Source organism: Xenopus laevis, chromosome 1S, assembly GCF_017654675.1.
Source record: "Xenopus laevis strain J_2021 chromosome 1S, Xenopus_laevis_v10.1, whole genome shotgun sequence".
NCBI lineage: Eukaryota > Metazoa > Chordata > Amphibia > Anura > Pipidae > Xenopus > Xenopus laevis.
The window spans coordinates 92,708,486-92,731,527 of NC_054372.1; the positions used below are offsets into that span (position 1 = coordinate 92,708,486).

Consider the following 23,042-nt stretch of genomic DNA (forward strand, 5'->3'; position numbering starts at 1 on the left):
GGGGGCCACATGAGACATAACTGTTCAGTGAGTTCGCAATTGATCTTCAGCATTCAGCTCAGATTCAAAAGCAACAAATATGACCCATGTGCCCCCCCCCCCCCCTCAAGTCTCTGATTGGTAACCAGAGAGCTGAAAAACAGGACGTTGGATTCTGGCTATTATGTTAGATATCCAGTCATTCAAGCCTTTAAACATTACATTACATTTTTGCCTAACTATATTAGAAACATTTTTATTTTGCACAGCCTATTTATTTAGCCAGTTTTTATTTTTACACTGAACAATTCCTTTAAACAATAAGGCTTGAACAATGTGCCATTGCTGGATATCGGTTAATAAATATGGCCCTGGTATCATGCTGAATCAGTAAAAGTCTGGAGTTGGTTCTCGTGCTATATGCCAGTAAGGGAAGAGAAGGAGGTACACTTTTCTTAAAGGACCAGTAACATCAAAATTTTTTTTTACAAAATTCGTTAGTTTACAACGAAAAATAAACACCAAGACAAATTAAACTTTTAATTTGCAAAGCCTTTATTAAGAAATAACTTACCGAAACTCCACTTCCTGTCCTCTTCAGAAACGGCGAAAGGGCGACCATCCTTCCTGCAGTGATTGATTTCTCCTCCCTGGCTTTTCTCCTACTCAGTCCATGTCTCCCAGCACTCAGCGCTGTGCTCAAGATAGAGTGTCGGGACAGCAGCAGCAGCATGTCCAGCAGCAGCCCATCCAACAGGTCCACGAGTCTGGAGGCTGCACGCTGCTGCAGGAGAAGGCAAGGATTCAGGAATGGAATCCTCCGCTGCGATTGCAGCGGCTACACGGGCAAGTGACTTGAGAAGGGGAAGAGGAGCCGCCGGCACATTCACTTGCTGTATCCTTGATTGCGGCGCTGGAGGAGGCGGCTACACGGCAAGTGACCTGAGAAGCTGAAGGGGGAGAGGAGCCGCCGGCACATTCACTTGCTTTATCCTTGATTGCGGCGGCTGGAGGATGCGGCTACACGGAACCTCCTCTGTGAATGAATAAACGAGACAACTGCCGATCGCCATTTGCCATCGCCGATCGCCATTCAGGAAAGGAATCCTCCGCTGCGATTGCGGCGACAGCAGCAGCATGTCCAGCGGCAGCCCCCACAGAATCCCATCCAACAGGGCCCGCTGCTGCCTCCGCCGCGGAGAGCACAGTTACTTCAGGGCGGCTTACTACAGCCGCTTCCCTCCCTCTGTCGTTTGGCAAATGGCGATTGGCAGTTGTCTCGTTTATTCATTCACAGAGGAGGTTCCGTGTAGCCGCATCCTCCAGCCGCCGCAATCAAGGATACAGCAAGTGAATGTGCCGGCGGCTCCTCTACCCCTTCTCAAGTCACTTCCCCGTGTAGCCGCTGCCGCCGCAATCGCAGCGGAGGATTCCTTTCCTGAATCCTTGCCTTCTCCTGCAGCAGCGTGCAGCCTCCAGACTCGTGGACCTGTTGGATGGGATGCTGTGGGGGCTGCTGCTGGACATGCTGCTGCTGCTGTCCCGACACTCTATCTTGAGCACAGCGCTGAGTGCTGGGAGACATGGACTGAGTAGGAGAAAAGCCAGGGAGGAGAAATCAATCACTGCAGGAAGGATGGTCGCCCTTTCGCCGTTTCTGAAGAGGACAGGAAGTGGAGTTTCGGTAAGTTATTTCTTAATAAAGGCTTTGCAAATTAAAAGTTTCATTTGTCTTGGTGTTTATTTTTCATTGTATACTAACGAATTTTGTAAAAAAAAATTTTGATGTTACTGGTCCTTTAAAGGAAAAGTTCAATTAAAAAAAAAAAAAAGCTGGAGTGAGAGGATGTCCAACAAAACAGAACAGAAACCAACTTCCTGATTTTTAACTTTCTGAGTTAGTCTGTGATTATAAGTGGGCCACATGGGACATAACTGTTCAGTGAGTTTGCAACTGACACTTAGCTTTCAGCTCAGATTCAAAAGCAAAAACTTATGACCCATGTGTCCCCCCTTAAGTCACTGATTGGTGACTGCCTCACAACAAATCAGTGGAAACCAAGATGGCTGCAAAACAGGAAGTAGTCTTCTGCCTATTATGTTACACATCCAGGTTTTATAGATTGCATTTCTGGCTAACTAACTTAACTAATGAAAATATTTTTTTATTTATTTATTAGTTATTTTTATACTGAACAATTCTTTTAGGAGTTCTGTCTTCTAGAGGAACTACTTGTGTTCCAAAACAGAATATTTTTATACAGTGCTCAAGAAGAAATTGACACTAAAGATTAAAGCAGGAGTGTCCAAATTACAGCCCGCGGGCCAAATGCGGCCTGCGATCCATTTTTAATTGGCCAGCAGCAGGTTATGACGAGCTGCTCTCCCCGCGCCCCCTGCCTTTATCGTGAAGTGGCTGAAGAGAGCAGCTAGTGAGGAAGCCGACTCCCCTCCCATATTAAAGGAATTGTTCAGTGTAAAAATAAAAACTGGGTAAATAGATAGGCTGTGCAAAATAAAAAATGTTTCTAATATAGTTAGTTAGGCAAATATATAATGTATAAAGGCTGGAGTGATTTCATGTATAACATGTCAGTCAGAACACTACTTGTTCCTGCTTTTCAGCTCTCTTGGTTTACACTGACTGGTTACCCTGGTTACCAGGCAGTAACCAGAGACTTGAGGGGGGCACATGGGTCATATCTGTTGCTTTTGAATCTGAGCTGAATGCTGAGGATCAATTACAAACTCACTGAACAGAAATGTACCATGTGGCCCCCCTTCAAGTCGCTGACTAACTCAGAGTTATAGAGCTGAAAAGCAGGAAGTTGGATTCTGGCTGTTTTATTAGACATCTGTTCACTCCAGCCTTTATATATTACAATTTTGCCTAACTAACTATATTAGAAACATTTTTTATTTTGCACAGCCTATTTATTAACACAGTTTTTATTTTCACACTGAACTATTCCTTTAAATGATGTACAGCTTCTAACAGCAGCCCCGGTCATACTGCAACATAACACACACATCTTTTTCAGTCACAGTTGACGCCACGTTGCGCCATCTGGTGGCATCAGTCAGTTTAGCAAACAGTCCTCGCGAGGCCAAGGCTTCAGTTCTCCCGTGTAATGTAAGCGGCCGACCGCGCTGTTCTATTACACTGACACGAAGCGTGTGTGTGGTGCGACCAATGGCCAAGTAAGTGCCCTGTGAGGTGCCATGACGGAGCTGCGCCGGGAGTAAAGCAACGCTGAGTGCTCGGTCCCTCAGGCGCACGGCAACAGTATGTGGACACGTGGCATCTCCATTAAAGTGAAAAAAAGAATATTGATCATTGTCCGCCTTTGACACCAGTTTTAGCGATTAGTTCTCTAGTGTCCCCTGATGCCTTATGGCCAGTCACAACAGAAGGTGCAGTCAGAGCGCCAAATATGAGTGATTTAAAGGAACAGTAGCCATGGACAATGTGTGGGGTTTTCTGTAACCAGTTATATGATCACCTCCAATCAGAAGATTTTTAGCAACAACAACACAGTATTTAAAAAGGGGAGAATTGGGAAAGGCGGCTAAATTAAAAGGGTTGTTTAACTTTTAATTAACCTTCAGTATGATTTAGATTTAGGGCCTAAATTGCTAGTTAGCTACCTCGGAAGGGATATCAGTGTCAGACTGAATGTCAAGCTGAATGGTCGGCCCGCACATTTTCACCTCACCAAATCTGGCCCTCGTTGCAAAAAGTTTGGACACCCCTGGATTAAAGAAAACAGCTGATTTGTTTGGGTTCTGCCAGTGGTCACAAGACACTGAATAAAGGGGAATCCCAGTCCTCTCACCTGCTGTAGGACATTCCTCTCCCGAAGAGCCATTAACCTTCTGTGTAAATCAACCAACTCATCTGTGTAAGCCTGAACATAAAAAGGAATTAACGTAAAAAAAGGGCTATCACTGCTGCATAGACTCACTTAATGTACAGGTATGGGATCCATTATCTGGAAACTTATTATACAGAAAGCTCAGAATTACAAAAAGGCTGTCTCCCATAGATTCTATTTTATCCAAATAAAACAAATTTTCAAAAATTATAGTTTAATAAAAGTATTTTTATAAAATAGTAAGTAACCCTTTCTTTTTAATCTCTAAAATCACTCTGAATAGTGCCCAGAATAACATACCTTTCTCCCTGGATTCAGTATAATGGTCTTTTCTAAATCACAAGCAACTCAACTGCATCTCATTTCATCTAGTTCCTGGTCTAGCGTGAATCTCTGCCCCCTGTTCTTTTCTGAGCTCTCCATTTCTCTTTGGTCAAAGAAGTGCCTGCTGCCCATGTTTGATTGATTTAGATTGGAGCAGGAGGCACAAGCATGCACAGTAGACACCTTTTTCACAACCCAAGAGAGTTCAGAAAAGAACAGGAAGGAGAGCTTCACACTAGACCAGGAACTAGCTGAAATCAGTTGCAGTTCATCTTCTTGTAATTTAGAAATGACATGTGACTGAATACAGGGAGGAAGGTATTTTTAGGGATCTTAATATAAAATGGCTTACTTATCCTTTAAGAATAAACACAGGTATAAAAAACAATCTCACACAAGGGATACAAAATCTTCAAATGAAAATCGATTTCACGAACGAGGATAAGACTACCTTGTCATACAACCCTTTCTTTAGCATCTTATCCGATTTAGTGCAGGGCTCTGGACTTCTACGGCCAGTATTCTGGAGTTAAAAAAAAAAAAAAACAATCAAATAAAGCATTAATGCTGCCTCATACTTTATCTATACCCCTCACATTTTTTTTTAAATTTTCTTCTCACACAAGAAAAGGTAAGGTGAACTATACTCTTACCCTCTGGAAATAACCCAGGAGATATGGGCTGTTAGTCAGCAGCCTCTATCATATCGATATAGAAAATCGAGTAAATAGAAAACAGAATGTAAGAAGTTTTGTGTTTGATATGCACTCTCCATCTGATGGCTCTTTGCTCTGGGAGGGGAAAGGATTTTCTAGGAATCCATTCTAGTTGTGAAGGAAGAAAAGCTGTATTCCTCCAATAAAAGATAAAAGATAAATAATAAATGTCTTTCTGGCCCACTTTTAACATATTAATATATTGCATATCTGTTTTATACAGTATATTTTTCCCCTGACAGCTAGAGTTAATACAGCCAATATGAATTTAGAATATTCCTTTGTGTTTTCAATGTATTTCTTTATAATCAAACTGAAGCAAAGGATCCAGCTGTGAAGTTGCTAAATAACGGCATCGCAGTATGCACTCTAAAAATTATTTTCTCCACTCCAGGCAGGGGCTAACAGTGTCAGCACTCCAGTTGGGGGAAACAATGCTATTTTTAAAAAAAAATGCTCTCTGCAAATGATAGGTCACCTATCCCAGGAGTGAGCTCTAGGAGTAGGCAGCCATTCTTGGACACAAAAATGTAAATTCGGTTTAGTGTCCCAGATTGCCCATAATGCTCAAACAGGTGACGTCACATGCCGGCATGGATGCTCTCATCAAGTATGTGTGTGAAAATACACATACCAGGAGTTACCTACCACTGCAGGTGTCATTGTCTTTGCATGGAGGGCCAATTTTGTTTTTTAAAGCAGCAGTTTCCCCCAACTGGAGTGCAGGCTCTATTAACTCACATTTCCGGTAGGGGAAAAGCTTTTCCCCAATTGGTGCCATATAACAAAATGGGAATAAAATAGATTTCTATTATTTAAAAAAAAAAAACCTTTTCCTTTCTGATAATACTGGTTACCTTGTTATTAGCTGGTGGCATCTTCTGTATGGGCGCTGGACCTCGGCTAGGAGCGCAGGAGTCATCACTGCTATCACTGCCACTGTCACTAAGACTCATCCTGTAGGCAAATGATGCAAATGTTTGTAATGTTTCAGACTCAAAAAGGAAATAAACATCAACAATTAGTCATAATCTATGTAAGAATGCGTATTAAATAACATTTAAATGTAAGGTACGAGGGTTTAAAGTACAAAGTAAAGTAGAATCATTAGTTGTGCCAAGATGTTGGGCGCCTCCGCTGATTCTAGTTGCTTCATTCAGATCCTAGGGCTTCTCTTCTTCTAATAATGCACCAGTCTGGGGTACTTTTCTATTGCCATTATATTCTTCCTGTTCCACAAGATCCTTTGTGCTTCCATAGTTCATAAATCAAATATGATTGAACAAACAATTTGTGTACTGTATTTGAACTTACCAGAGAAAGAGGTGCAGAGGAAGCTAAAGCACCTTAAAACTATGGCACCAGGGGAAAGTAAATCTCATTTTCGGAAAAAGAGGAGCACTGGCCTGTGGTCTGAAGTAAGTGACTGGACAGTAACTTGACACCTATTGATCCTACCGAATGTTGTCCTGTAGCTCTTTAGAATATTTATATATGATAGTACAAGTTTTCACCTGGAATCTCGATTTGACATCTTATTCTTTAAAACAGCCTCATCTCCACAAGAGCTGTCATCATCAGACTCTTCTGACTGGAGATCCTCCACCATTGATCGAAGGGGGCCTAGTTTGCAGAATATAAATTGGGTAAGCTCCTTGCACCACTTGAGCATAGGAAAAATCTTAGTGACAGATGAAATAGTGCAAGTAATTTTTAACATGGCAACATACAGCTCACCTTGGGAAAAGACTTGCCTATAAATCACATTTACATGCAGCATTACAGAACAAATACACAGTCTAAATAACTGCCAGTTTAGTTCCTGATACATGATATTAGTTATCCCCAAAGTGGATAAAACAATGGCTTACCCTGACTGTGGTTCTGAGGTGGTTCAAAGTCAGATTCGGAGGTGGAGTCCGAACTGGAGCTGCTATTGGAAGGGCTAGATGGGACAGACTGAGAATAGCAGGAAGCAGGTGAGAGAAGGTCATAGGTCATTGACGGGAAAGAAAAATAAAGATTGCATTAATTCTCCCAAACAAGTGCATTGAAAAGAATGTAGTATTTAGACTCGACCCCCCCCCCCCAGCCCAGGAATATGTTCTGAGCTATTCCAGGAGACCTACAACATATTAAAGAAGTACTGTATATTAACATTTACTCAAGGCTACTTCAATCTTACTCATCGAGAAAAAAAACCTTCTGCTTTCTTTCTGTCGATTTCAGTAACCTAGTACTTTACTTATGATATCTATTAGCAAGAATGCTGGGAATCTGGGGTTTGTCACATAAACCATAGTGATCCACATTATGGAAAATCCCATTAACACTACTAAAATCATTTAAAGATAAAAACTATAGGATTGTTTTGCCACCAACATGGATTTATGCAGCATACTTATCAAGTAAAAGGGACGTATTTTTGAAAGAACTCCTATTGGATTTGCCAATTGGATCTGGAAAGAGTTCCACAACTCCACAAAATCTTTAAGATGAAACCTAATTTCCTTATGCCCTATGCTAAGACTGAAGGGTGAAAAGGCTGCTACAAAATTGACTGTATGCTCGCCTTATAGATTTATAAATAGTAATCATGAACATGAACACTGAAGGCTCTTACATACAGGCATATTGCCCTGTGTTCACCTTTGGATGATCTCTCCTATGTTCCATTGCAAGAGAACGTAGTAAGAAAACAGTCAATTTTTTGGATGGCCCTGTACTCATTCAGGTGTGGCAAGCAACAGAACATTATATTTTGATTAATTTTAAATACTTTCTTTTTTTGGTGTTACTGTTCCTTTAACAGTGTAATGGGAAATTAACTCAGCACAAATTTGCCATTGCCATTTTTAAACCTCTGAGACAAATTGGAGAGGTTTCAAATGTTTTTTTCCACCTTCCTCAAAACTAAAAATACAATCTTAATGGATATGCATGGTTTTTCAAATGAAAATTACAGTGCTAACATTTATTATTATTATATATATATATATTTTATTAGAGTTCACTTAATATTATTATCATTATTAATTATTATTATTATTGTAATATGAATAATACACACACTTCTATACAAAACTGATAGAAGTTAAGTCTTACATTCCACATTCAATATTTCCAGAACATTACAGCTGTAGACAGATGCATAAACTTTTCAATTGTTCCTCCCCATACCTCTGATTTTGAGGAACCTTCTTCGTCAGAGTTTGATTCCTCTGCCTCAGTTGGCTTTTTCACTTCATTCTCAGTTTTGGGCCTCTCTGGTTTACTGCTGGGCTTTTCCTTTACTGGCTTTTTTTCTGGGTATGAAGAAGAAGAGTTGGTAGTAGGATTTGGAGGACCTCTGGGTGATGTTCCAGAAACATTAAGTCCTTTGGAGATGCCTTTTTTTGGCTTCTTGCTACTTGATTTGGGGGAATCTGTGTTGGGTGGCCTCTTGTTGGATGGCTTGACATCAGATGGACCTCCTTTAGGAGACATGTTTTCTAACTTAGGTTCTTTAAGATTAAGCTTTTGTTCCTTGAATGCAGCTTTAAGAGGGGCTTTTTCTTCCTTGAGTGGCTTGTTCTCAACTGGCTTCCGCGAGGAAGATTCCTTCACTTGCTTATTTTGTTCACTTTCTTTGCTTTTGCTTTCTGAATCCTTTCTTGGCCGTTCACGGTGCTCTTTTGTTACTTTATGGGGTTTTGATATCTTGCTGCCATCTTTGTTTCCATCCTAAAAAACACAACTGTGTTACAATGCAGAAATAAAGAAATAAAAGTAAATATTTTTTCTGGAATCAAAAGACAGTTTGATCATTTTCTTTACAATATTCTGCATAACTGGTGTGTTAATTCTTTACCTAATTAAAGTAATCACATTTGGCAAAAAATATTATTAATGATTTATGATTCTAATTGTAAATGGTAGGTAAGTAAATAAAATTAACATTAACCTTTGAGCCATGAGAAGGCTTAGTCTTTTTTGGGTCAGAGAATGCAGAGAGGGGTATTGTGGGTAGCATAGGATAGTCTGGACTTGGTCTGGAAACTGTCTCTGCCCCTTCTGGCATTACCATTACCTAAAATATACAAAATGTAATAAGATGGTTATAATATTAATAGGAGTAGCAAAAGGCATGCACTGTGCACAGTATCTTCTTTATCGTTCTGTTATATAAAAGACACTGTCCCTCTAACTTTGTAATGTGCAATAATGTTACAGTTTCTAATATGTGCCATATGTACATGTATGGAATCTGTGCATAAATGTGAGTTAATTATGCACCTTATGCAGGAAAGTAACTACAGCAAAGGTTACAGTTTACAATTGGATACTGGAAAAATGATGTCCAACATAAGAAATTAACATGCTATTGCTTCTGAGAAGAAAATGAGAGATGTGAAAAATGCCTGTGTTTGAATTATTGTAAACACTATGCATAACTGATAATGGCAGAAGTCCATATTCCTGGACTCACCCCACCCGCTTTGAGCAACTTCCTACGGAACTCCTTTGTGGGATTGTTGAAGGTCAACTTCTCGCAGCGCAGGTGATTTACAGGTGGATTTCCTTCCAAGTTTAAGAAGAGATCATAGGTAAAACAAACTTTTTTAGGTTCCTCCTACAGGGCAAGCAAGAAAAAAGATTAAAGCGTTCAAGTCAGTTCAAATCAGCAACCTTTAAATTTGCATCTAAATCTGCACTAAGATGAAATGATTATAGGCCCTATATACAGTGGTGCTTGAAAGTTTGTGATCCCTTTAATATTTTCTATATTTTTATATGAATGTGACCTAAAACATCATCTGATTTTCAAACAAGTCCTAAAAGTAGATGAAGAAAAATAGATTTTTGTACTTACCGTTAAATCCTTTTCTCTTGTCCTACATTGGGGGACACAGGCACCATGGGGGATGAGATCCTGTTGCTTGGAGGATGGACACTAAACAGTTAACGAAGCTCCTCCTCCTGCACTGGGTTTCATCCCCTGCCTACTTCCTGTACCCTCAGTTTTTGGGCCGAAGAAGGAAGGACAACCCTACTATAAACACGTGTGAACAGAAGAGGAACTCTCACCCCCTATAAACTATATACAATATTATGATGTCACACCTGTAGTGTGTGCCTGAACTGTAATATTTGGACTATAATTTTCAATCAGGGAGGGAAGGCCTGTGTCCCCCAATGTAGGACAGGAGAAAAGGATTTAACGGTAAGTACAAAAATCTATTTTTCTCTTGCCTAGATTGGGGGACACAGGCACCATGGGGACGTCCCAAAGCTACCCATGAGGGCGGGACTTACACCCCAGTGCTCAGTTAACAACGGTCTGTAGGACCTTTCTCCCAAAGCTTGCTTCTGCTGAGGAGAAGGTGTGTATCCTGTAGAATTTGGAAAAAGTGTGTAAAGATGACCACACTGCAGCCCTACAAACCTGATCAGCGGAAGCCTGGTGGCGAACCGCCCAAGAAGTACTTAGTGACCTGGTCGAGTGAGCTCGAATCCCAAAGGGTGGAGATTTGTCTTTAGCTGCATAAGCCTTTGAGATGGCAGACCTGATCCATTTGGAGATTGTTGTCTTTGATGCCCGGAGGCCCTTCCTTGGGATGATGAAGAGACTGTCAGTTTTTCTTATACTCTTGGTAGCAGAAATATAAGTCTTTATAGTGCGGACCACATCCAGTGTGTGCAACTTTTTCTCCATCTGTGTTTTGGGATGTGGGCAGAAAGAAGGGACAACAATGTCCTGGTTAAGGTGGAATTCCGACACCACCTTAGGAAGGAAATACGGTGTCGGTCTCAGTACTACCTTGTCCATATTGAAAATAGTAAACGGAGGCTTGCAGGATAATGCTGCCAACTCAGACACTCGTCTAGCTGATGTGATGGTAAGTAGCAAAACTTAAACGTCAGTGTAAGCAACGGAATGTCCGTGATGGGTTCAAACGGCTGTTCCTGAATTGCCGATAGAACTAGGGTAAGATCCCATGGAGGAATCGGCTGACGGTATGGCGGTGCCTGTCGAACAGCACCCTGTAGGAACGTCTTGATGTTTGGACGCAAAGCCAACTGGTGTTGAAAGAAAATGGATAATGCAGACACTTGGAGCTATAATGAGCTAAGTGCTAGTCCCTTATCCAGTCCCTCCTGAAGGAGGGACTGGATCCTGCCGGTCCTTGTAATTCTCACACCATGCTATGAAGGTCTTCCACACTCTGTGATAAATACGGGCTGATACAGGCTTTCTGTCCTTCAATAACGTAGGTAAGGCCTCTTGTGGAACTCCAGATCTAGAAAGTATCAAGGCCTCAAGAGCCACGCCGTTAAATCCAGCCGTGGAGAATTCGGGTGGACAATCGGGCCTTGCGTTAGAAGATCTTCCCTGAATGGAAGTCGAAATGGAGTATCTGCTGTTAACTGCATGATTTCTGCGAACCATGGTCTGCGGGGCCAGAATGGAGCCACCAGTATTGCCTCTCTCTTCCTTTATCCTTTTGATGACTCTTGGAAGCAGGGCAAGTGGTGGGAACACGTAAACTCTGTGAAAAGGCCATGGAGCTACTAGAGCATCTACCGCTATTGTTAACGGGTCTTTGCTTCTTGCCATAAAGCTTGCTAGCTTGTTGTTGTACCTTGACGCCATCAAGTCCACCTCTGGCATACCCCACCGTGTCACTATTTCTTGGAAGACTTCCGGGTGAAGGCTCCACTCGCCCTGGTCTACTGTGTCTCGACTAAAGAAGTCTACCACCCAGTTGTCTACTCCTGGGATGTGCACTGAGATGGCTGGTACATTCCTTTCTGCCCATAGTAGTATCCTTTGTCAAGACCATCTGGCTTCTTGTGCCTCCCTGGTGGTTTATGTAGGCTACTGCTGTCATGTTGTCTGACTGGATACGCACTGGTCGATCCTTCAGAATGTGAGTCCAGTGGGACAAGGAGAGCCATATTGCCCTTAGTTCTAGTATGTTGATGGGAAGAGACCTCTCCCCTGGGCTCCATTTGCCCTGGACAGTGTGCTGTTCTAGGACTCCTCCCCATCCCTGTAGACTGGCATCTGTAGTTACGATCGTCCATGTATGGTTGGGAAACAGTTTCCCTGATTGTAGTGTGGACGGCTGAAGCCACCATCTCATTGATGCCTGAACTGGATCCGTTACGAGAATCTTGCGGTCTAGGTCTGTACGCATCTGTCTCTGATGCCGTAGGATCAACCTCTGCAGTGGTCTTGTATGTAACTGGGCATAAGGTACCGCTGGAAATGACGCAACCATTGTCCCCAGCGCTCTCATGGCAACTCGTAGTGGTATATATTTCTCTTTCTGAATGATCCTCAGTCTTGCGTGAAAATTTGCTATCTTGGCAGGTGGAAGAAAAGCTTTCCCCAGCGATGTGTCTATCAGAAGACCCAAGTATTCTGTCCGCTGAGCTGGAGTGAATGTCGACTTCTGGTAGTTGATGATCCAGCCTAGTTGAGTCAGTCTTTCTACTACTGTCTGTAGTTGGCTTGTGGTTAGGGAGTGGGACGGAGTCTTGACTAGTAGGTCGTCTAGGTAAGGTATGACTCCTATGCCTTGAAGTCTCAGGTCTACTAGAGCTGCTGCCATGACCTTTGTGAAGACCCGCGGTGCTGAGGACAGCCCGAAGGGAAGTGCCACAAATTGCCAATGTTCTCCTGCGGCAAAAAACCGAAGAAATCTGCAGTGGTTGGGATGTATTGGCACGTGAAGATACGCATCCTTGATGTCTATCACAGCCATGTATTCCCCCATCTCTAGTGATAGAAGAATGAATTGATTGGCTTCCATCTTGAAGTGCTGTCTCTTGACATATTTGTTTACTGCCTTTAGATCTAGCACAGGACGATAGGATCCGTCCTTTTTTGGGACGATGAACAGGTTGGAATAAAAAACCTCGGCCCCTGTCTAGAGGTGGAACCTGTTGTATGACCCCCGAGATTGAGAGGTCTTGGAGAATTTTTCGAAATGCTGACCTCTTGGGTTCCTTTGAGGGAAGTCGTGACACAAAGAATCTTTTTGGTGGAATTTTTATAAAGTCTATGAGGTAGCCATGAGATACTACCTTCAGTACCCAGGGGTCTTGGACTTTCTGTTTCCACACCTCCCGAAAGTTTCTTAAGCGGCCGCCTAGGAGGGCACCCTCGGGGGTGGGCACCTCTTCATGCTGAGGTGGATTTCTCTTGTGATGGCTTTGCCGTGTTTCTGGTTGAGGACCAGTTGTGGCTCTGTTTGTTTGGATATCTGGGACGATTGGAAGAGTGGTGTTTTTCTGTTTGCGCTCTTTGTCTTTGGCCCTGACCTTGACGAAAGGGCCGCAGAAATGGCCTCCTCTTGAAAGTGGTGCGCTTGGGCCTATTTTGCGGTAGCAGGGTACTTTTTCCTCCTGTCGCTTGTGAAATTATTTTGTCTAGTTCTGCTCCAAAGAGCTGTTTGCCCACAAAAGGAAGGCTGACCAGAGATCTTTTTGAAGTGAGATCCGCAGACTAATTCTTTAACCATAGAAAACGTCTGGCAGCGATGGATTGTGCTGAAGCCCTGGCAACTAGTTTTGCCGCATCCAGTGCTGCTTCACAGATGTAAGAGTTAGCTTTAGCGATCTGTGACAATAGAAGATCTGTTGATGGGTCCTCGGATCCAATGAGTTGTGCTACTTGCTCCACCCATATCTCCATTGCTCTTGAAACCCACGCTGTGGCAAAGATCGGTTGCAGCGCTGCTCCTGCCGCTGAAAACGTGGCCTTACAAAAACCCTCTAATCTCTTGTCTATGGGGTCCTTAAAAGATGCTGCGTCAGCAACTGGTATGGTTGTGGTTCTTGAAAGCCGCGACACTGGTGGGTCCACAGCTGGTGGAGAAGACCAGAGATCAGTAGTTTCCTGAGGAAAGGGATAAGTCTGTGAGAAACGTTTGGACAGTTTAACCTTACGGTCTGGAATTTTCCATTGTGTCTTAACTATCTCATCTAGGTGTTCATAAGATGGGAATACGTATGACGTTTTCTTCTGCTTTTTAAAAATGTTCTTGCTCAGTTCAGCGGTAGCTGTAGTGTCTTCAATGTTTAAGGTTTGTAAAACCATCTGAATCAGTGATTCTACTTCCCTCTGTGATCTGGGAGTGTCCTGCTCCTGATCTGACTCTTCACCTGACAACACTTGCCCCTCTTCCCCTGAATCCTCGTGTGAATGTTGACTTCTGTCTGGGGATTCTGATGGGGGGATGAGGGCGCTTGGTAGCAGTTGTCTGTGCGCTCAACCTTTGAGGTTGACTAGAAAGATGCTCTAAAACCTTGTCTAAGGTTTCTGGAATTCTGGCTAGATTCTGGAGTCCTGCCAGTGAGAGGGAGAGCGCTCGCACAAATTCAGAATCCAAGCTCAATTGAGAAGCCGAAGCTATCGCTGAGCTGGGTTGTAGGGTTGCACAAGGCAAACTAAGCGCAGGGGTAGTGCCAGTTCTACAAGATACACACTCTGGGTCAGCAGAGGCTGTGTCAAATTTTGCTTTGCATGAAGAGCATGCAAGGAAAGAAATTTGGGTTGGGGTGCGGGTTTTATTTTGCCGCTTAGTAGAGGGTAACCCTTCTGTTCTGTCAGTCATGGTGCTAGGCTGGCTGTCCCCTTAAGAATGTAGGCAGGGAAAATTGCTGGGTGAGTATTGTGACCGAAGTCACAGGGACTTCCCCTTAATTTGGCAACCTGCGTGGGCGAGAAGAGAATATGCTTAGGGCATAAATAACTCATGCGGGTGCTTGTGAAGAGAAAAGTCAATATTCCCCCATCTCTTGTTACTCAATGACAAAACCTTGCTTCCACCGGTCTCACAAGGGAGGCAGAGATGTAGCTGCAGCTGCGTCTCACTCGCATCCAAGATGGCGGCCGGAAGTGACGCGAGGGGGATTAGCTAGGACGCAAGTGTCCCAAAAGGAAAATGGCCACCGCTATGTCCTACAGGGAAAAGCGCCCACTTCTAAAATGGCGGCCGCAAGGGCAGAAGATAGGACGCACGTGTCCCAAAAGGAAAATGGCCGCCGCGAGTATTCTGCAGAGAAGGCGCCCACTTCCAAGATGGCGGCCGCAAGGGCAGGCGCATGCTGAGCGCAGACTCTGCAGGGACTGAGCGAGGAGACGGCCCGCTCTAATCTCTGCCCACGCTGGCTTGCAGGGTGCATACAAGGCTGCGCCAGGAACTTGCACTGGGAGTAGAGAAGCTAACAAGAAGGGATAAGGAGGTGAGAAGGGGTAATGTAAGATAACTTACCCCTTTGCTGCCAGCCATTCGTGCCCCAATGTAGGTGCGTACCCCGTTCAGGGTCACTGGTGCAGCCTCCGTGGAGCGGGAACCAGTGACCCCGGGGTGGTGAGGGAGCCTCCGCCTGCAGACCTCCGTGGAGCGGGAAGGCATAGTGGGCACAATGTATCTGGCTGGGGGGGCTCAGGAAAGACAACTCGGGCCCCCACTGCTGGCATGGCACATGAATCAATCAGTACCACTGCTCCCAGCCAGTAGTATCCGTCCTCCTTCTGAGGACACTAAAATAAAACTGAGGGTACAGGAAGTAGGCAGGGGATGAAACCCAGTGCAGGAGGAGGAGCTTCGTTAACTGTTTAGTGTCCATCCTCCAAGCAACAGGATCTCATCCCCCATGGTGCGTGTTTCCCTTAATCTAGGCAAGAGAAAACCTAGTTAAATTATTATAAAAATTATTATATTTGGTCATAAGAACCTTATTCCATCTGTGAAACATGGTGGTGGGAGTTTTCTGGTTTGGGCCTGTTTTGCTGCATCTGGGCCTGGGCAGCTTGAAATCATTGATGCAGCAATGAAATATATACCAGAGAATTCTAGTGCTGACATTAATCCAATCGAAATTTTGTGGAAAGACAAAGTGAGTGGTCCATGTGAGAAAACCCAACAACATCCAATAGCTGTTCTGTATGGAGAAATGGGCTAAATTGTCTTCAAGTCGATGTGCTGGACTGATCAACAGTTACTGCAATCTATTAGATGCAGTTAATGCTGCACAACAGGTCACACCAAATACTGAGTGAAATTAAGTGAATACTGATTCACATACTTTTGGCACATGCAGATATGTTATTGGATCATTTTTCTTTCAATAAATACATTAACAAATATAATATTTTAGTTTCATTTGTTTAACTAGCTTTTCTTCGTGTACGTTTAGGACTTGTTTGAAAATCAGATCATGTTTTAGGTCACATTCATATAAAAATATAGATAATGTTCACAAACTTTCAAGCACCACCGTATAAAGAGGTCACTATTAAATAACAAACCACATTTAATGGAACAGACATTTGAACAGGTACTGTCTGCCTACATTCATCAATTAATTTTGTCTGGCACTTGAAAATGGAGAGAGGGACCTCAAAATTTCTGCACCCACCTACCCAATAGTGTATTAAGTTATGTATATAGACAAATGTAAGAGGTCATCTGCACTCAACCCACTATCAATATATTAAGGACATTGAAACATTTTGTGCCTTAAGCTACTAGTATGTACAGTATATGGATAGTGTGTGCAGAGAACTTGGATACTGTTGATGAACAGAAAAGAGCAGTTATAACTAATGATTACTCTAATTCCTTGGCTGTGTGCGCAAAAAAAACTTGTTTGCACACTTTATAATCCTGTGTGGGCACTTTTTAAAAAGTGTGCATAGGTAAAAAATTAGGTGCTCTCACTCAAAATTTCTTGTGAACACACAGCGTAGAGGGTTGGATTGGTTGTAACATGGACAATTGGTTGTAACATAACACAATATCTAAAAATCTGTGTAAAATAATTGGTGAATTTATTTAAGGTGTATTTTATTTTATGCAGTGTGAACACCATTATTTTATACTGCTTCAGACCTTTATAAGTAAGTTCCGGTGAAAGTCGGTCTAAGAAAAAACATGTAAAAAAATTATGCCACCTTTTTATTTGGTGAAGCTTGGTGTTGTGATGCAAATTTTGTCGCTGTTTTTTACACCACATAATAAACGTGCCCTTTATAGTCCTTGTATCTGCCAGATTCTTTAACCCTCTCTGAGCAAGTTTTTTTGATCTCTGCCACGTCAGCTTTTGCCAGTAAACACATGGTTCTGCACAAATCAAAGATAAAACTAGAAAATATAATCTATGCTCCTTATGGTTCTCAAAACACAAGAGTTCTACAGAGCTTGAATGCTGATGCTTTAGTGTGTGCACCATACATTCTACAATGCCCTGCATGAAAGGCTTAATCAATCAAATCACAATCTATTTAAAAATTCACATTCTGTTACACTGTACCTTATTTTTAAAGTACACCTCAATTGGCAGAATGAAGCCAGCATAACCAGATTCTTCCACTTTGTATGGAGGTTCCTTGCACGCTATTTGAAAAAAAAAAAAAAAAAAAAAAGTGGTAAAAAACAGCACACTGTTTACATAGGCAGGGACATTGAGGTTAAAAAAACTGCACATTCTAGCATTTGGATGCAATCTTTTCAGCAAGAAGAATATACAAAAAGCAACACCCCTCCTCAAGGAAGCAGGATACTTACATAACTATACAGTAAATGTACAATTCTACAAAAAAATTAATTGGTTCCATGTGATGTAATATATACTATAGTTCAGCCTTCTTATTATAATACAGACTTATAATACAGTCAAACATTGCTGCTCAAAGCATGAACTACAAATGAAGTCCAGAATACGGATGGACGAATTTTTTAACATTGTTTCGCTGTGGAAATGAGCCATAGACTTGTATGGCGTTGCGCGTCAAAAAAAAAAAAATGACGTGTGTCAAAAAAAATTACCCAATGGCACATAACGCTAAAAAAGTATATTCTAAACTAGTTTATTTACATGCGTTTCACATATTAGCGGTTTTATGCAATATATTTTTATAGAGTTACTTGGCAAAAAACAGATCAGCGCCTCTGGCAATGGAGAAAACAAACAACAAAAACAAAAAGCAAAATATAGTGTAGTATTTTCAAAATTATCCAATTGGACACCAAGTGTTGGAGTAGGGAAACGGTGCTTTAGTATATTGTTTTCCCATTGCAAGTTGTTTCGCTAGTCCAATCAGCTTCCTCATGATGCCTCTGATTGGACCAGCGAAACACGTCAGACAGCGTGGAAGGACTGGTGGGCTGCAGGGGAAAGCCACGTGGGAGAAGGAGACGCCAGCAATACCCCTATCCCGGATCCAACTCGGCAACCTGCTAGAAAGCTGGCTTATGCGTGTTTTAAAATTGGAAAGAAATGTGAGTGAAATATTTTTATAATTTTAAAAATAAGCTTTATTAATACAATATTACACTATAGAAGCCTTGTTTTCTATGTGGGAGCATATGGAGTAATGGAGAAAGAGGGGAGCTGAAAGATTATTACACGCAATTCTGAAACTACTATCTTGTAAGTAGGCATTTCAGCTAACTTTGGTGGAAGCATCTGGAGCAATCATGTATGCATGCCTAAAGGTGGCCATAGACGCAAAGATCCTATCGTACAAATCAAGGATTTGTACAATTTCAGAGTGTGTGGAGAGTCCTGACTTTTTCTGTCGGTCGTTTGGTCGATCGGACAGGTTTGATTTTGTCCCGACCGATCCCGTCGGAGCCCATTGCGTAATATGATCGTAATATACCCCCGATATAGCCATGCCCGTTAGTGGCATATTGGGGAAAGATTTGCTTGTTTGGCGATGTCGCCAAATGAGCGGATCTTTTCGTCTATGGCTACCTTAAAGGATCTAATGGTCATTTAAAGGAAAAGCACATGGGATATCCTTTTATGGTCTGAAAAAGTGAAATAACTTGCAAAGGGAAAACAATATACTAAAGCACCGTTTCCCTATTCCAACACTTGGTGTCCAATTGGATTATATTGAAAATACTACACTATATTTTGCTTTTTGTTGTTTGTTTTCTCCATTGCCAGAGGCGCTGATCCGTTTTTTGCCAAGTAACTTTACAGTCGAGAGACTGAAGCAGGATCGGCAGGAGTCAACAGAACTAAAAAAAACTAACTTTTTCCTTCCCCTTTTTTTCTAGAGACCTACATTGCTCAGGAGGTATAGTTTTCCTTTAATTTTTATGGTATTGATATATTCTACCTTTCTGTTGTCTTTCCTGCTGTGCATAATACTTTCGCTCAGTGAACTGACTTGTTGATTTATAGCAGGGATCCCCAACCTTTTTCCACCCGTGAGCAACATTCAGATGTAAAAAGAGTTGGGGAGCAACACAAGCATGAAAATTTTTCCTAGTTAGTGCCAAATAAGGGTTGTGATTGACTATTGGTAGCCCCTATGTGGACTGGCAGCCTACAGGAGCCTCTATTTGGTAGGACACTTGGTTTTTATGCAACCAAAATTTGCCTCCAAGCCTGGAATTCAAAAATAAGCACCTGCTCTGAGGCCACTGAGAGCAACATCCAAGGGGTTGGGGAGCAACATGTTGCTCACGAGCTACTCGTTGGGGATCACTGATTTATAGGCTGTTAGATACACTGAGAATACACAGAGCATGTTTCCCTGCAGACTATTCACATGGCACTGCTCTCTCTGTACTGCTGGAAAGCCTACTATCCTGCTCAGCTATTATTCTTAGGGATGCACCGAATCCAGGATTCGGTTCGGGATTTGGCCTTTTTCAGCAGAATCCGGATTTGACCGAATCCTTCTGTCCGGCCGAACCGAATCTATATTTGCATATGCAAATTAGGGGTGGGGAGGGTAATTGTGTGACTTTTTGTCACTAAACAAGGAAGTAAAACATTTTTTCCATCACCCCAATTTACATATGCAAATTCAGTTTGTTATTCCTAATCCCCAATTATTCTACACTGTAATAAAAAGTTAGATATTAAAAGAAATTGTTCAGTGTAAAAATAAAAACTGGGTAAACAGATGTGCAAAATAAAAAATCTTTCTAATATAGTTAGCTAAATGTTATGTATAAAGGCTGGAGTAACTGGATACATAACAGAACAGAACATAGACCAACTTCCTGCTTTTCAGCTATTGGTTTCCACTGACTGGTTGCCCTGGTTACCAGGCAGTAACCAATCAGAGACTTGAAGGGGGGCAACATGGGTCATATCTGTTGCTTTTGAATCTGAGCTGAATGCTGAGGATCAATTGCAAACTCACGGAACAGATATCTACCATGTGGTCTCCCTTCAAGTCGCTGACTAGCTTAGAGTTATAGAACTGAAAAGCAGGAAGTAGTGTTCTGGCTATTTTATTACACATCCAGTCACTTCAGCCTTTTTACATTACATTTTTGCCTAACTAACTATATTAGAATTTTTTTTCTATTTGCACAGTTTTTATTTTCATGCTGATCTATTCCTTTAAGGTAAATGCATTAAAACTGACCAACATTGAGCAGAGGTTGAGCAGAATTAAAACTTTAAACAAATGTACTGTTTGTTTACTTTTTAAGTTGCCCCACACCTAGTCACGAATGATTAATTTTCAGGTTTATCACAAACAGCACAAAATACACAATTTTTTTTGTGAAAATTAAATTTAAAGCAACTTTTCAATATTCATTATTTTAAAACTGTAAAGTTACAGCTGAAAGCGGTTTAAATTCTGTGCACTGCTGGCTCTGATTAACAGATCTGAAGCAGAATGGACTGCTGTTACCACAGTATTTTTCACCCTCTAGTAGGCCTAGTTACTGGACAGCCCTTTATAAAGGAACAGACTGGCTAGGGCTATACAGGGGCCGAAATCATCTAGCTGAAATACGCTGTCTGTTTTCAAACCAACTGCGGGCTTCACTCTTTTTTCGCATTCAGAAGCTTCGGCCCAAAGAGACTTAGAGGACGTTGAAAACTGCAAGTCTCTGAATTCTGAGATGAAATCCACTGAAGTCTATTTTGAATGCTGAAAACAGGTAGCTACTTCCCCCAATAGGGCTGAAATCACCCAGCATAGTTCAGCTATCTGATTTTGGCCCCCATCTGGCCCTAGCCTTATGATGTTAACCAAGTTCTGTCTAAACTCTTTGAAGAAGAAGGAAGACAAAAAAAAAACAATGGAAAAAAGTGATTACATTAGCCCCAATAAGCTAATTTGCAGATGGAGAACCCATTGCCCGGCTCTTCCCCATCTCATTTCTCTAGACAGGGTGGATTTCGGAGCGAAACGCAAAAAAGTCACATTTCTGTGCCAAAATCCACAGCTTCATTGTTTCTGGGTGCAGGCAGAGATCTGCGACCATCTGGTCCTAGACTTAATCAGCTGCTCCTTATCTGAAAGACCTACAAAGGCTGCAGCCGAGGAAAGGAAGGGGTTTATTTAGTAATATAGCATTGTCTGAATAGAATATCTAAGAAGAATTTTACCCTTAAAGGAGAAGTCAAATTAAAAGTAGAGTAGAAATGATACACATTATGTTAAGGAGTTCTGTACTAGCCAATGCAACCACAGCAGTGAAAATTGGTGCCTCCAAAGATGCCCCCTATAGCTCCCCATCTTCTTTCCTGCTGATTCACAGCATGTTCTCTGTGCTGCTGTCAGTTACCTCATGGACAGACTCACAACTCATACTGTATAGCGAATAAAGTACCCTCTCTTGTAAAATATAAGGATATTATAGGTTACCGAGGAGTTTCATGACCATATAAAAACACGAGGCCGAAGGCCAAGTGTTTTTATACAGGTCATGGAACTCCGAGGTAACTTCTAATATCCTCATATTTTTCAACTGGGGGTACTTTATTTATTATAATACACAAATTTCAGTGAGTCATGTGACAGAAATGACATCAGAACTCACCGTCTATAACTGATGACATCAGAACTCATCGTTTATAAGGATATAATTTACAAGATATTCATAGCTTTTGTGTATTATATAGAATATAATGTCACAATACAGGGCTGATAAGTAATTCATTCAGATTCAGATTACATGGCAGCTCCAAAGCCAGTTAACCAAATTAAAACCAATTAACATCAAAATTTAATAATCAGCAGTCTAGGATCAGCTTGTATCACAATAAAACCTAATTTTGCTGCTTGATGAGGTGCAAAGACCCCGAATGCCCACAGCACACTGAGTATGAAGAGATGCTGAAACTTTGGGCTGTGTGCAGTAAGTTCAGTACATAAAATATAACATATTTTTTTACTTCTTCTTTAAGAGGCTCACATGATTCCAAAGACTGTGTATTCATTGGAAGGTGGTTAACTCATCAAGTGCACATGTTCTGTTGAACAATAATTTTGCTTAACTACTATCCAACTCACCTCTCTTGGGTCGATTAAAGCTATCATGCAACCTGAACACCACCTTTTCCACAAAATGCTGTATGTCAAACTGGTCTGGACCACGGACAAACACCATCCAGTCGTGAGTGAACCCTTCTGTGGTGGGTTTCTTCCTCAGCTGAGCACGATGACCCAGCTCCAACTTCACCTGCACAGTGCACTGTGGAGATACACAGCATTAGACCATGCCCCTTCTACAAATGATCAACACGCATATCTATGGCCAGCATTCGCTCCAGAAAAAAAAAATCTGCAGGTGAGGAAAAATTTGAGCAGGTGCGGGACTACATGCCACAGAAGCTGGTAGGACTGTGCGTTTCTGAAAATATCACGCACAGACACGCTAACTTCTAAAAGGAGAATTCTAACACTTGGGGGCCGATTCATCAATAGTCGAATATCGAGGGTTAATTAACCCTCGATATTCGAATGGGAACTAAAATCGTTCAACTTCGAATATCGAAGTCGAACGATTTAGCGCTAATCCTACGTTCGATCGATCGAAGGATTTTTCGTTCGATCAAAAAAAGGTTAGCAAGCCTATGGGGACCTTCCCCATAGGCTAACATTGACTTCGGTAGCTTTTAGCTGCCGAAGTAGGGGGTCGAAGTTTTTTTTAAAGGGAAAGTACTTAGACTATCGAATGGTCGAATAGTCGAACGATTTTTCGTTTGAATCGTTCGATTTCGTTCGAATTCGAACGAATTTAACCAATTCGATGGTCGAAGTACCCAAAAAATACTTCGAAATTCGAATTTTTTTAATTCGAATCCTTCACTCGAGCTTAGTGAATCGGCCCCATAGTGTGAGGTGGGGCTGAAGGGGAACCTGATTTGGGGGAAATGTTGG

At 41.9% G+C, this 23,042-nt stretch overlaps 1 protein-coding gene across 4 annotated transcripts in view; it reads right to left on the reverse strand.

The window, feature by feature from the left end:
• Positions 1-23,042, reverse strand: part of mllt1.S (myeloid/lymphoid or mixed-lineage leukemia; translocated to, 1 S homeolog) — a 31,247-nt gene that overhangs the window by 2,560 nt on the left and 5,645 nt on the right. For 3 of the 4 annotated variants that reach the window (XM_041575888.1, XM_041575889.1, NM_001094512.1), the window contains 10 exon segments: positions 22,173-22,353; positions 17,204-17,286; positions 9,363-9,506; positions 8,838-8,963; positions 8,075-8,617; positions 6,766-6,853; positions 6,409-6,517; positions 5,752-5,851; positions 4,630-4,701; positions 3,816-3,887 (listed from right to left, as the gene is read on the reverse strand). In XM_041575888.1, coding sequence (XP_041431822.1) covers positions 3,816-3,887; positions 4,630-4,701; positions 5,752-5,851; positions 6,409-6,517; positions 6,766-6,853; positions 8,075-8,617; positions 8,838-8,963; positions 9,363-9,506; positions 17,204-17,286; positions 22,173-22,269 — 1,434 coding nt within the window. In that variant the 5' untranslated portion in view covers positions 22,270-22,353. 4 annotated transcript variants of the gene reach the window in all.